The following is a 14,308-nucleotide window of genomic DNA, read 5'->3' as shown; positions in this document are numbered from 1 at the left end:
AATGTTTATTTATTTTAGAGCACAGGCAGGGGAGGAGCGGAGAGAGAGAGGGAGACAGAGGATCTGAAGCGGGTCTGCCCTGACAGCAGTGAGCCCGGTGTGGGACTGGAGCTCACAAACCGTGAGATCATGACCTGAGCCCAAGTTGGAGGCTTAACGCACTGAGCCACCCAGGCGCCCCTGTAAGAGAATTGCTTTAAACTGCTACATTCCCCCCAGCCTGAGTTATTTCATGGGGGGTCTGCAGATAATTCCTGTGTGGCGTATGCTTACTTTGGACTGCTGAGGAGGGCACAGGGAAAGGCTGAGGGGAGGAGAGCTGAAGTTTTTGAGATAATCTCTTTTCCTTTTTGTTCTTCCTGATGAGGAATGAATTACTACCCGTTCCTCCCTCAGCCGCTAGCCACCACCTAAAGTACATCTAAACACCTGTTTCATTTAGTGAGTCTAAATGCCCCTAAGTTTATGTATTTGAGATCACTCACACACCAATTTTAATCTCCATATGGTCTCCAAAAGTCCACACCGTACAAGCATGTTCTTTTCCACAGCAGACATGAGGGGGCACGGCGGGATTAAGGTTAGGTGTGGTGTCTGAGACCCAGCTTGGAGCATGGCCCACGTCCCCTGACTTGTGCAAATCGTAAGTGGCTCCAGCCGTGACAGGGGCAGTGACAAAGTAGAGTGAGAACGGAAGATGTGGGACAAAATTTTGAGATGCAAAGAGCAGTCCTAAGCACGGCCAGCTCAGAGGGCAAAGAGAGGGCGCTTTCTGCCAACCAACCAGGAGGTCCTTAGAATGATTAACTGCCACATCCTTTCCCAGAGTTCCCTCAGATGTCAGTGGAATGCAGTTGTGGTTAATTTCATTAATCCCACGTTGGCAGAATCTTCCCCGGCTGTTGGTGATTCACCTGCTTGTGGTTTTCAGGGAAAAGTCAGTCTGTGGCCATCTGCTGTGAATGCTGTTTCTTAAGGGAGTCAAGCAGGAATAAGAACCATAACACCCACCAGTTACTGGGTCCCCACTATGCGGGGGGTTTCGGGGACCTGGTCTCTAATCCTTCTGACGCTGCTCATCACGGTAATGGCTCGGGGCGGTGGGGGGGTTGGGGGGGGTGGGCAGGAGAAGATGCCCTGAATTCACGGAGCAGAGAGGTCAGAGCCCAGAGGCCAGCCAAGTCTCCAGGGCCAGTGCTCCCTCCTCACACCGCTGCCCAGGGTAATAGGATACAGAGTCTGTGAACTGGAAGGGTTTTTCCACTTGAAATTAATGCATCGGAATTCAGCCATGGATTGGTTGAGGGCTGACTTGAAATCACCAGGATTGATTTCTTCCTGCCCCAGGTTTCTTTATCCTGACTCTTCTTTTGCTTCGCGCATACTCTCACCCTAGGTGGTTTTAAAATTATTTAAGACCATTTAAGACCAAAAATCAATAGAAGCTATTTCCTTTTCTGGTGTTTGGAGGCTGAACCAAATAATCTTCTGAGGTTTCTTCCCTCTCTGGCATTTGGTGACACCCCCCGCCCGCCCCGCCAAGGAAATGGTTCTGTAGAGGGAAGGTGGGGAGGGGAGGCGCCACGTACCCCTGGATTCTTGCCTTTCTTCCCGAGACAAAGTTCCTTTTTACTTCCCAGCTAAAACCAGGGCTCGTGTCTATGCTGATGAGACGATGGAATGGGTGAAAAATCAAGGCATATGTTGGGGAGGGAAAAGGGGGCACAAGGCTCTGCTCCTGAGGTCAGAAGGAGCTGTAGGACGTGTGCTGATGCAGCCACCGATAGCAAGACCTCAGGAGGAAATCCTTGATTGGAAACCACCCAACAGGAGGGAGGAGGGGGAAGGAAAGTCACGCGTTTCCCGTTAGAGATTATTTCGCTGAAGATCCTTGCTCTGTCTACTTTAAATACTTTGAGATGAACTTTGTAACAGGCAGCAGCAGTAACAGCCCACGTCTGTTCTCCCAGAGCAGTGGTGGTGCCGAATCACCTCAGTGTACACGGAAACAGTCCCGTTTGCAGTAGATGGGACAGAGCAGATCTCGCCCAGTGCAGGAGTTCATGAAACATCAGCCCTGGGAGGCTCTGCCGTGGACACAGCTGCCAGGCTGACCTTCCGAACCGTGGAGAGGCAGGTTCAGACCATCTGTCCATCTGCACCAGGCTCAGCCTCGCCCTCTGGCTTCCCCTGGATGACTGGGCTGCCTGCGCAATAAGCTGGGAGTCCAAGTTCCACGGGGACATACATATTTGCCTTTGCATGAGCCCAGCCCCTGGCACTGGCTGCCAATTATGTTCTGCCAATATTTATTGAATGGCCGGCTGGACGTACATAATGCAGATTGCCACATGTGACCCTCGTGCGCTCATGTGGCCCTTCCCCATAGGTTGTCTTTGCAGCTAGAGATGAGGCTGGGCCTCCAGGTGGGCCCACGGTTGCGAAGGAGAGAAAGTGAGGCGGGAAAGCCCTTGTCATTGTCAACTCGTCTCTTTTTGATTGATTACCCCTCGGATGAGCCCTTCTGTAGAATCCTTTTTGGCCCCAGTTTCCTGGCTGAGTTCTAAAATATGGTGAGGGTATTTGGGAAGCCAATAATAGTCCGAAGACCAAGACCGGGGTAGTTAGCATTCAATGGGAAGTTTTTCTGGCATGCAATGGGTTTTATTTTTACAGAATCACTTGTCTTTAAGTCTCTACAAATTTTATATGTAAACTGGCTTCCAATTTTTGTGAATGGTGTAATGTTTCTGGAAAGGATGACCTTTAGCCATGATGCCTCGTTATTACCCTACTTTGTGTGGATTGCCCCCATTTATTTTCCTTTTGCAAAGTCCTTTCTGCTTACCTTATGTTTTTTTCACATCCCTATCATTTAAATTCTGTTCTCCAATTTGTTGAAATTTTTTAAACCTCAGAAAAGTTGGAGGAATAGTACAGTGAATACTTCGAGCCCGTCCCCATTTGTGGACATTTTGCCATATTTGCTTTATGCGTACACATCTCAGCTCTAATGTGGAACATGCATTCCTAAAAGTCACTGTGCTGTGAAAGACTTATGGTAAAAGTCACAAGGTTTATGGAGAAGATGGGGTCAGGGCACAGCGCTCAAAAACTGTCAGTGACACATTTTTTTTTAAAAGGGAACCAAATAAAAATGGTAGGACAGCTTTACATATGATAACTAGTTAGGAGATGCATAAATACTCAAAGTTTGGCACTTTACCTTAAGACACCTGGGGAGGTGGAGCCTGTGATTTATGGTGAAATGAATGGAAGCAGAGCTGTGTGACATTTGATGGACAACAGTAGGCCTGGAAGTGATAGTCAGGGCTCTTAACTCTGAAGAAGGTAATGTGTGAGTGTTTGAGGTTTGGTGGGAGGGGGGTGTTTTGTGTATTTCCGTGCGTCTCATTTCAACTGGGTGCAGTTTTCTGCATTCACATTGTGATCCTTGTGATCAAAATCACCTATCAGCAAACAGGAAATCCCCTACGATCAAACGGCTCCCTAATGTATCAGTTGCTTTGGATCGAATTCAGCTGGCGTTATAGCAGAACTGACTATATATAGAGGTGTGCTTATCTTTTTCTGCTGAACTATTTGACAGTAAGTTGCAGACATCATAACATTTCTTTTCTGAATACTTCAGTACAAATCTCCTAAGAATAAGGCCGTTTTCCTACATGACCACAATATCATTACCAATCCCAGGGTAATTCACCTACATTAACTGACCCGTTACCTTCTTTTCTTAGTTAATAAACATTTTTTTTACGTCAGTTTCAGATTTACAGAAAAACTGAGAAGAAAGTGCAGAGGGTCCCATATCCCACCTTCGCACCCAGTTTTCCGTTTTATTCACATCTAGCATTAGTGTGGCATGTTTGTTACAATTGATGAACCAATATTGATAAATAATTATTAACTAAAGCCCATAGTTTACATTAGGGTCTACTCTTTGCATTGTACATTCTCTGGGTTTGAAAAATGCACGATGTGGGGCACCTGGGTGGCTTAGTCGGTTAAGTGTCCGACTTCGGCTCAGCTCGTGATCTCATGGTTCCTGAGTTCGAGCCCCGCATCAGGGTCTGTGCTGACAGCTCAGAGCCTGGAACCTGCTTCAGATTCTGTGTCTCCCTCTCTCTCTGCCCCTTCCCATGCCCCCACCCCCCCCCCCCCCCCGCACCGGGAATAATCATCAAAAAAAATAAAAATGATTGCTTTAAGTACGTATAAATATTTCATGATGATTTGATAAAAGGAGTTTTAACATTGTTTAACAAAGCACACCAACTGTGAAAGAAATATAAAAGTTTTATCCTTGGGGTGTCTGGGTAGCTCAGTTGGTTAAGTGTCCAACTTTGGCTCAGGTCATGATCTCGTGGTTCGTGAGTTCAAGACCCACATCAGGCTCTGTGCTGACAGCTCAGAGCCTGGAGCCTGCTTCGGATTCTGTGTCTCCCTCTCTCTCTGCCCCTTCCCACTCATACTCTGTCTCTCTGTCAAAAATAAAGAAACATTAATTTTAAAAAAATGAAAAGAAAAATGCGCAATGTTACATATGCGCTGTAAGAGTATCCTACAGAAAGGGTTTTATTGCCGTAAAAATCCTCAGTGCTCCCCCAACTAATCCTTCCTTATTTGCTGATCTTTTTACTATCTCTTAATTTTTTCTTTTCATGGATGTCACAGAGTTGGAATTATATAGTATGTAGCCTTTTCAGATTGGCTTCTTTCTCTTAGCAACATGCATTTAAGGTTCCTTTATGTCTTTGTGGCTTGATAGCTCATTATTTCCGAACAGTATTTTATTGTCTGGATGTTCCGCAGTTTGCTTATCCATTCACCAACTGGAGGACACCTTGGTTGCTTCCAGTTTGGGACAATCAGAAATAAAGCTGCTGTAAACCATGGGCAGGCTTTCGTGTGGACCTAAGTTCTCACTCTTGGGATAGATGTGAAGGAGCATGATTGCCTGATCATACGGTGAGAGTATGTTTAGTTGTAAGGAAATGCCAAACTGTCTTCCAAAGTGGTTGTACCATTTTGCATTCCTACCAGCAACAAATGAGACTTCCTGTTGCTGCGTGCTCTTGCAATTAGCATTGGGTGTTTTCCATGTTCGGGATTTTGACCATTCTAATAGGCGTGAGAAGAATCTTGTTTGGATTTGGAATTCCCCAATGACATGTAATTTTGAGCATGTTTTTCATAATCTCATTTGCCATCTGTGTATCTTCTTCGGTGAGATCACTGGTCTGATCTTTTGTCCATTTTTAATATTTTTTTAAGTACACTCCACGCCCGGCATGGAGCCCAACATGGGGCTTGACTGAACTCACGACCCTGAGATCAGTACCTGAGCCGAAATCGAGTCAGATGCTTAACCGACTGAGCCACCCAGGTGCCCCTTGTTCATTTTTTAAATTGGGTGTTTATATTTTTCTTAATGTTGTGTTTTAGTTCTTTGTATATTTTGGATTTAAGCCTTTATCAGGTATGTTTTTACAAATATTTTCTCTGTCTATGGCTTGTCTTTATTCTCTTCATAGTATCTTCCACAGATCAGAAGTTTTTAATTTTAATGAAGTACAACATACCAATTTTTTTCTTCATGGATCTTGTTCCTGGTGTTGTATCTAAAAACTCATTGCTAAACTCAGGGTCACCTAGATTTTCTCCTTTGTTACCTTCCAGAAGTTTTATAATTTTGCATTTTGCATTTAAGTATACTATTCATACTGAATTAATTTTTGTGAAAGGTGTAAGTTAAGTTCTGTGTCTAGATTCTCTCTTTTTTTTTTTTTTTTTTTTTGCCTGTGGTTATCCATTGTTGAAGAGATAATCCTTTATCCATTGTATGGCCTTTGCTTTGTTGGCAAAGATCAGCTGACTGTATTTGTGTGGGTCTGTTTCTGGGCTCTGTGTCCTGTTCCGTCGATGTGTCTAATCTTGTCTAATCACTGTCTTGATTACTGTAGTTTTCATGGTAAGTCTTAGAATTGGGTAGTGTCAATCCTCACTTTTTATTCAGTCTTGTGTTGGCTGTCTGGGGCCTTTGCCTTTCCATATAAACTTTAGAATTAACTTTTCAATATCCACAAGTAATTTGCTGGCATTTGGATTGAGATTGCATTGGATCGCCAGCATAAGGAAATGTGAAATCCCTATGCTCAGATCGTTCTTTAATACTTCAATTGTGTTGGGGCGCCCGGGTGGGTCAGTTGAGCATCTGACTTCCGCTCGGGTCATGATCTCGCAATTTATGGGTTCAAGCTCTGTATCGGGCTGTCTGCTGTCAGCATAGAGCCCGCTTCGGATCTTCTGTCCCCCTCTCTCTGCCCCTCCCCTGCTCACTCTTTCTCTCAAAGATCAATAATCTTAAAAAAGAAAAATACTTCAGTTGTGTCGACTCTAGTTCAGCAAGCAATGTGTCAAAACTGACTATATAAAGATATACTTTTTTTTTCTGAGCCTTTTGATAGTAAATGCAAACGTGATGATCCTTCTAAATTCTTGAGTATAAACCTCCTAAGAAGAAGGACATTTTCTTACATAACCACAGTATCATTACCCCTAGGATAATTAACATTAATTCATCAGTTGGCTCTTTAAAAAATGCCTGCCTGCAATAAAGCTGTTTTTCTTTCATTATTGTTATTACTACGTAACACCCATCCTGTACCGTGCTAAGCGGTGTGCCGTGTTGGGATGTGACGATCAACGAAGTTCCTGTCTTTAAGAAGTCCCGTCTCCTGTGGAAATAGACCTCTAAGAGTGATTACGTAGGCTGGCATGAGGACCAAAGTAGCTTCGTCTACTTCATTTACTTTCCTTTCATTCAAGGAGCATGTCAGTAGGTAAAGGTGAGGGTAACTAGTCCCAGAGCAGTGCTCTGGAACCCGTGCTCATTCCGTGACTCGCCAGCCTGACCCTGATGGAACTTTCCCCTGAGGGACTTACATCCATCTAGAAGTTAAGACTGTAACTACCAGGATGTCACTCCCTCCATCTGAGTCTGTCAGTTTCTGTAGCGCGAGGACCGGACACGCACAGAGGGACGAGGGTGGCGGCTTTGAGAGCCACGCTGAGGAATGGGGGCTTTCTTCTACAGGTCAGCGGTGTCAGGTAACACGTGGGTTTGGCCATGAATACCAGGGACCCAAAGTAACAGTGGCTTAATCAAGATAGGAGTTTATTTCTCTTTCATGCAACAGGAGATAGCTAGCCTAGGGCTGGAATGCTGGCTCAGTCCAAGCGGCCATCCAGGGACCTAGATTCATGATGGCTTGTCACCACATCCACATTCTAGACAGCAGGATGGAGGAAGGGACAGCACGTACACCTGCCCTTTAAGGTACTTTTTGGCAACCATACACCTCACTTCTGTCCGTTTCCCATTGGCCAGAATTGACTCATGTAGCCGTACCTACAGGCAAGAAGGTACTGAGGAACGTAGTTGTGATTTGGCTAAATATAGGAGGTTTTGTTCCCTGTAAGAGTGGATATTGAGGGTCAACTTGCAGCTCCTTGTGCGCTGGCATTTCTTAAAAAAAAAAAAATGTCTTCAGTAAAATTAGTCCCTTAAGATGCTTCTTCCCCCCACTTTGGTGGGCTGTACAGGGGATGCTTGTTAAGAATAGGTTTATTAGCCCCCAAATTTTGGAAACATTAAGGTCTCGTAGAGGTCCACAAAGCAGAGTAACATACTAAAGGCTCTGAGAAGTTCTGCAGTAAAGAAATGTGTCTATCCTTGTTTACCCTAAGATAATTTGGCCAAAATCCCTTTTGAAAAATGTGTTTTGTTTTGTTTTTGGTTTTGTTTTGTTTTTGTTTTTTTGCAGAAGCTCTGTCAACAAAAGCTTTGGGAAACGCTGCTTTGGGAATTGTTAAAGATCTCTTAGTTAGCCCCGATGAAGACATTTTTACGGTAGTTCTATTCCTAGGGATGTTGTCGACGGAAATCTGTGCATATTGTATCAAAGTTTAATCGAAGAAACAGAACCGCTGGGAGATGTCTAAAGGGATTTATTGCAAGAATTTAATCTTATGCAGTTGTGGGAGCTAGGTAGGCAGGCTGTATAAGGCTGTTGTCTTTCTGCCTGATGAGGGAGCTGGAACTCTGTTGGGCCGGCAGTTATGGAAGAAGAGAGTATAGTTGGGAACATGGAGAGAAGCTGGAACTCATGTACAGGAACCCGGCTCAGTCCGCCTCCAGCTTTCAGGATGTGGGTGTCCTGATGAAGTTGATGCCCTTCATTGTGGAACTAAACACACACCTGGCTTAGGAGTCAGAGAAGGTGAAAGAAGATCCAGGGGAAGGTGGGTCCAGCATTCACGGGCCTGGCTGCCACCCCCAGACCCCCGAGGTGGTCCGCAGACGAGCAGTAATGCACACGAGCTGCCTGGTGCTCCTTCCCCAGCCTCCTGATGTGCATACAATATGCCGACTGCTGCCCTGCCATATCACTCCCACATCCCACATCCCACATTCCACCCGTCTCACCTGGAATTCACGAGGAAGGCAATTCTGAGAGACGTAGTTCGGCCTAGCCAGGCTGACCTATTACAAAGCCACCCCACATGTGTTCACCAGACGACTTAAGTATAAGACGTTTGGTAGTGGTCTGTTTGTAACAGCCTCAAATTGGAAATAAGCTAAACGCACATCAACAGTGAAATAGATAATCTGTTACATGCATAGGATGGAAGTAGCTTCGTGGATCCGCATGAATGAATCTTGCAAAGAATATTGAGCAAAAGAAGACCTAAAAGAATGTAAACTACAATTGCATCGATATAGATTTCAAAACCGCCAAGCGGATTTACAGCGTTAGAGGTCAAGATAATAGTTCCCGTTGAGAGAGGGTCACGAGGGGGACAGCGGGGCTTCTGGTGTACAGAAGGCTTCTCCTTCTTGGTCTGGGTGCTGGTTACGCAGGGATGTGCATGTTGGGGAAATTCACTGAGCAATAGTTAGGATTTGTGTGCTCTTCTGTACTTAGCTGTCAGGAAAAAAATTTTAGGTAAATTCAAGTTTTGTTTCTTTGTTTTAAATGTTTATTTTGAGAATGTGTGAGCAGGGGAGGGGCAGAGAGGGAGAGAGAGAGAATCCCAAGCAGGCTCCATGCTGTCAGTGCAGAGCATGATGGGGGGCTTGATCCCCAGGCTGTGAGGTGATGCCTGAGCTCAAAATCAAGAATTGGATGCTCAACCGACTGAGCCACCCAGGCACCCTGGTGGTGTTTTAACAAGTTTTTTTGTTAGAAGTCATGGATCGGCTGGGTTGGAGGAAAGAAACAGTGTTAGGGCTCTCTGAACCCATTATGGAGCGGCAGCGAGGGAAGAAGGCAGTGGATAAGAGAAGACGCAGGTTGGGTAGGCGAGGAGGACAGCATCTACCTGAGGGACACTGCAGCAGCCCTGTCCCAGGCTGTCCCTTCCTAGGCCGGCCACCTGTTCCCATCGCAGAGGGTTAGGGCCGTGTACACAGGCTGAAGCAGGAGCTCGCCAGCAGAATCCCCATGTGCTCCGAGGCAGGGACCATGATCCTGTATATCGGGGATAGGCCCCAACACTCTTATAAGTTCCCTGGGTGCCCTGATGCACTCCACAGGCCGAAAGCCACTGAATCACAGAGATAGTAGACGTGCACGGAAGGGGAAAGATGGAAATCCCTTTATCCCCAAGTTCACCCCTCTTTCAGTATGCAGCATGCTTTTCCTTGTCTTTAACCCGGACACGCACACCATCATTCTATCCTTTCTGTTTTATAAAATCCTAATTCCCCTTTACACGCTTTTGGGTTTAGCTCTTTGTTAGAGCCCTGATTCCTCTCTTGAAAGAAAACTATTTGAAAGCACCTTAGGCTCTGAAGGTGAGGCCAGATAACCCTCCGTGGTGTCTGCCACGTTTGGAGACTGGACCCATATGTAGTAGACTGGATATGCAGCTTCTCTGATGCTTGGAGTACGATCTGAAAGCACTGTTGGCTGGATTATTTATGGCATCTCTAATGCCTAGGAAAGTAGGGTTTGGGGTAGTGATAAGTTTGTTCTAAAATAAAGTGTCATAATCCTTCCCACCCCTGTTTATACTCACAGGGCCATTGCCTACTCCTGGGCAGGTCACCCAAGGCCTGCCGCATCTGCTGCCCTCACCCCCCCCCCCAACTCTTCCCACCTTTCTCTGCCCTTGAAAGGGTCATTTCACATGTTTCTTTCCCACTTGGCTGAGGCCTATGCCAGGTGCTCAGAGCACAAGGGAAGTAGGCGAGCCTCTGTCTTCAAGGAATATATATTCCCCTTGTACTGGATACTTGGGAATTTATGTTTAATTTTCTCCCCCTCATTGTAGTTGGGAATTAAAAGCTAGAAGCAATCTTACAGGTGAGTCAGCCTCCTCACGTATTGAATTGTCTTCATTTTACAATAAGGAAACCGAGGATCCAAGAGCTTTTACCAGAGGCCACACAGCTTGTGACAAAACCAAGCCTTGGAGCCAAGTCTAGCCTGGGCTAAGTGCGTATTTAACTGCTCCCCCCACACCGCTGTCGGGTGACTGGTCTAGCTTCATGCAGGGAGTCCAGGCCTGGCCTGGAAACCAGCTCTTTTTTTTTTTTTTTTTTTTAAGTTTATTTATTTATTTTGAGAGAGAGAGAGAGAGAGAGAGAGAGAGAGAGAGAGGGAGAGAATGAGCAGGGGAGGGGCAGAGAGATTGGGGCACAGAGGATTGGAAGCAGGCTCTGTGCTATCAGTATACAGTCTAGTGCAGGGCTTGAACTCGAGAACCATGAGATAATGACCTGAGCCAAAGTCAGACACTTAACCCACTGAACCCTTCAGGAACCCACTGAACCCTTCAGGTGCCCCCAGAACCCTAGTTCCTGGCAGCCCCTGCAGCACACCAGCTCAGCTGGTTAGGGGTGACTCTGAGCAAGTGTTCTATTTGTCTCATTGTTTCCTCGGATGTAAAAATGGGAGAACGTTGAAAATGTGGTAGTTGGTTGCACAGCTGACTATACTAAAAGCCGTTGAGTTGTTTGCTGTAAGTGAGTAGATGGCACGGTGTGCGAATTGTATCTCAAGCTGTTAGAAAAAATAAAAATAAACTCACGCATAGCTCGATACTGTTATTTTGAAAAATTTTGAACACACAAGAAAACAGTAGGGAATATTCCGTATGTGTTCTGTCCGTGTTCTGGGTAACAGTGCTGTTGTGCAAATCTCCGATTCCTTCAATCTGATAGATGCTCATCGCTGCTCACATTCTCCTCTCTCATAGCGTTTATCCCCTGGAACTGTAATCTGTGGTCTCCTTGTTGATCTCTGGATTCTAATCTTTTTGCAGTCAGGGACTATGTCTTATTTGGCTTTGTAGCTCCAGCGTCCAGCTCGGTAAAAAGTCAGTAACTGATGATGAGTGAATGAGCCCCAAGGTTCTGGAAGCAAAGAACTGAAGGCCAAGCCTTGGCTATGGGCCTCACCTAGGGAGAGAAGAGAAAGACTTTGGGGAGGAAGCAGAGCTACCTAGACAGAGAAGTAGGGAAAAAACAAAAATAGTATTTTCTCATGGGAATCAAGGCAAAAGAGGAATACACTTTTGAGGAATTCTCAAATTCCACAAAGAGGTCAATGACAACGTGAATTAAAAAGAGTTCAGGGTTGTCAGTCATCAGTAGCTGTAGAAGGACAAGTTGGAACAAGATCTCAGGGGGTTAGGGAAAGGAGACGGGGGTAAGAATCATGCCCTCGGAAGTAAGACCATGAAAGGAAGGATGTTGGAAAGTAGCTATGCAGAATGGAGCACCAAAGACCATATCGTCACTAGAAAGAATGTGCTCCTCTCTCGGCAGAGGGCAAGGCTCCTTTAAGGCCTGTCTCCTGGCCCTCTGGAGTAACTGGGGAACTCTGCCAGCGTGTGGGTGGTGGATGAGATGACCCACTTAAGCGTCTTGGTGGCTGAGCCAGCAGTGCGTGTATTGGGCAGCCGTATGCCCTCAGCCCTTGTACTACGTCCTTTTCTTTGAATGACTTTGTTTCTTTTAACTTGTCACCTTCCTTTCCCACAGGGAACATGGTGGAATGGTGCTTACCTCAAGATATTGACCTTGAAGGTGTTGAGTTCAAGTCTATGGCCAGTGGGTCCCATAAAATTCAGTCTGACTTCATGTAAGTATTTCAGAATGTAAATCCCTGTACCATTTCTCTCTTCTCACAGACTTTCCCCACAGCATAAGGGCTCTCATCAGGGGGTCTTCCAAAGGTGTGTAGAAATGCCCTGAAAATATATATAGATAGATTTGTGTTTATATCAGTTTTCCAGCAAGAAGGCCCCCAGCTTTCATTAGGTTCCCAATGGGTTTCATGACCCCCAAAAGTTAAGAACTATCAGAGGTTCTCTCTCCCTTTTAAGAAAACGCTAGGTCTTACTTGAGGTTTGGCTTTGTTGAAAGAATGGACTTTCAGTACAGTTTGGGTTAACTTAAGCCATTTGTGGGCTAAAACTTGAAAGTCCAGCTTTCAGTAAGGCTAAGTTATAGTCCTGTGTAATTAAGATTCGTGTGAGGAGCAAACGAATAGAACACGAGGGTAACGAGAGTAGCTTTAATCTTCTCCCTGGGCTGAAACCATGACAGAAGTGTAAGAAAGGTGGAGGAGATAAAGTGACAGCTGTGGTCATCGGCCCTGTTAAAAATCTCAGAGACTCAGGAAGTGAGGAAAGAATCGACGTGGCTTATGCTACTAAAACAGAGCGCCCTTCCAGAGGGGCCTGAAGATGAATCTTTGTTTTGGTTCCTTATGGCATCAGTAGTTATGCAGGAGCGAAGGGATCTGTCCATGGTCATGGGCAGTGCAGCAGCAGACTTGCCAGAGGTCAAGTCCTAGCTCCTGCTGGGTGACCCTTGGTGAGTTGGGTAATCTCTTTATACCTGGGTTGTCTCCTCTGTGGGGTTGAGTGGCCTGGACTGACATTCCCCTTTGGTTCTAAAACATTGGTCTTCAGGCTGAGAGCTTTGTCATGCAGACCCCTGGACACAGCTCTCGGTCTTCCTCGGGGCTGCATCTCACATTAAAAACCAAAGCCAGGGGCGCCTGGGTGGCTCAGTCGGTTAAGTGTCCAACTTCAGCTCAAGTCATGATCTCGTGGTCTGTGTGTTCGAGCCCCGCATCGGGCTCTGTGCTCACAGCTCAGAGCCTGGAGCCGGCTATGGATTCTATGTCTCCCTCTCTGTCTGCCCTTCCCCTTGCTCACATACTCTCTCTCTCTCTCTCTCTCAAAAATAAAAAAGTAAACATTAAAAAAAATTTTTTTTTTAAACAAAACAAAAACCGAAGCCAAACAAAATTTCTCTTCTCTGATTTTGAGCCCCACGACGCATTTGGTCCGTTTTAGCTATTTCCGAAAGGGACCCTTCTTCGGCCTGGCCTGCTTCGCCAACATGCCTGTGGAAAGTGAGCTGGAGCGTGGTGCACGTATGAAGTCTGTGGGCATCCTGTCTCCGTCCTACACCCTGCTTTACCGGTACATGCACTTCTTGGAGAACCAGGTTCGGTATGTGGCTCACATACATGTGCGGGGTGGCCGTGGGAATCTGCCAGCCAGGTGTGTGTGTGTGTGTGTGTGTGTGTGTGTGTGTGTGTGTGTGTGTGTGTGTGAGTGATGAGTCCTCAGAGACATAGGTTGTGTGTCAGAACAGCAGATGCCCTTGCTCGAACATCCATGGCCACATTTCACACCTCAGGTGGTGGTCTTTTCTCTGTCAACCCAACTCATGGCCCAAAGACTCTTCATGCTGGGGCGGATTTGCCTTCGGTCTGTGTCAATACTGTCCTCAGTTTTGTTGAATGACGTAATCTGTTAATAAGTACGTGATCTTTGTTTACCCTAAGCCACAGCAATTACCTCCTTCACCCCAGGTAGGCAAATAGACTCTAAACTCTTTTTAAGCCTCATCATTCATTATTCGGGGTCATTATTACTGCTTGTGGTAATAGGAAGGGAATCTTTAACAGAAGCAGTGAAACTATTCGTTATCTTCTATAGTTTTTCATTACTCTCATTTCAGATTTTGAGAGAAATCTATCCCTAATCCCTGAGGCACTATTAAAATCTTAGCACCTTTGCCTCTTTTCGGGTACACACATGTGTATACTTTTTAAAAAATATATATACTTGGCATCATACTATGTATACACTTTTATACTTTTAGAATTTATTTGAATTTTTTAACATAACAGTCATTCTTGATGATGATCTTTGAAAGAACATGAAATTTGTTGCTTGTGGGAAAAAAAGTTTATTA

The 14,308-nt window shown here is 45.5% G+C and overlaps 1 protein-coding gene across 8 annotated transcripts in view; it reads left to right on the top strand.

Annotated features, from left to right (window-relative positions):
• Positions 1–14,308, top strand: part of DENND11 (DENN domain containing 11) — a 45,599-nt gene that overhangs the window by 3,822 nt on the left and 27,469 nt on the right. For all 8 annotated transcript variants that reach the window (XR_006213359.1, XR_006213358.1, XM_042973818.1 and 5 more), the window contains exons 2-3: positions 12,074–12,173; positions 13,399–13,557. Coding sequence is in view for 6 of the 8 variants with exons in the window: in XM_042973818.1 (XP_042829752.1) it covers positions 12,074–12,173; positions 13,399–13,557 (259 nt within the window). In the remaining 2 variants the exon portion in view is untranslated. The remainder of the gene's footprint in view (positions 1–12,073; positions 12,174–13,398; positions 13,558–14,308) is intronic.

This window comes from Panthera tigris, chromosome A2 (assembly GCF_018350195.1).
Source record: "Panthera tigris isolate Pti1 chromosome A2, P.tigris_Pti1_mat1.1, whole genome shotgun sequence".
NCBI classification, from domain to species: domain Eukaryota; kingdom Metazoa; phylum Chordata; class Mammalia; order Carnivora; family Felidae; genus Panthera; species Panthera tigris.
This window is presented reverse-complemented; position numbering and strand designations above follow the sequence as displayed.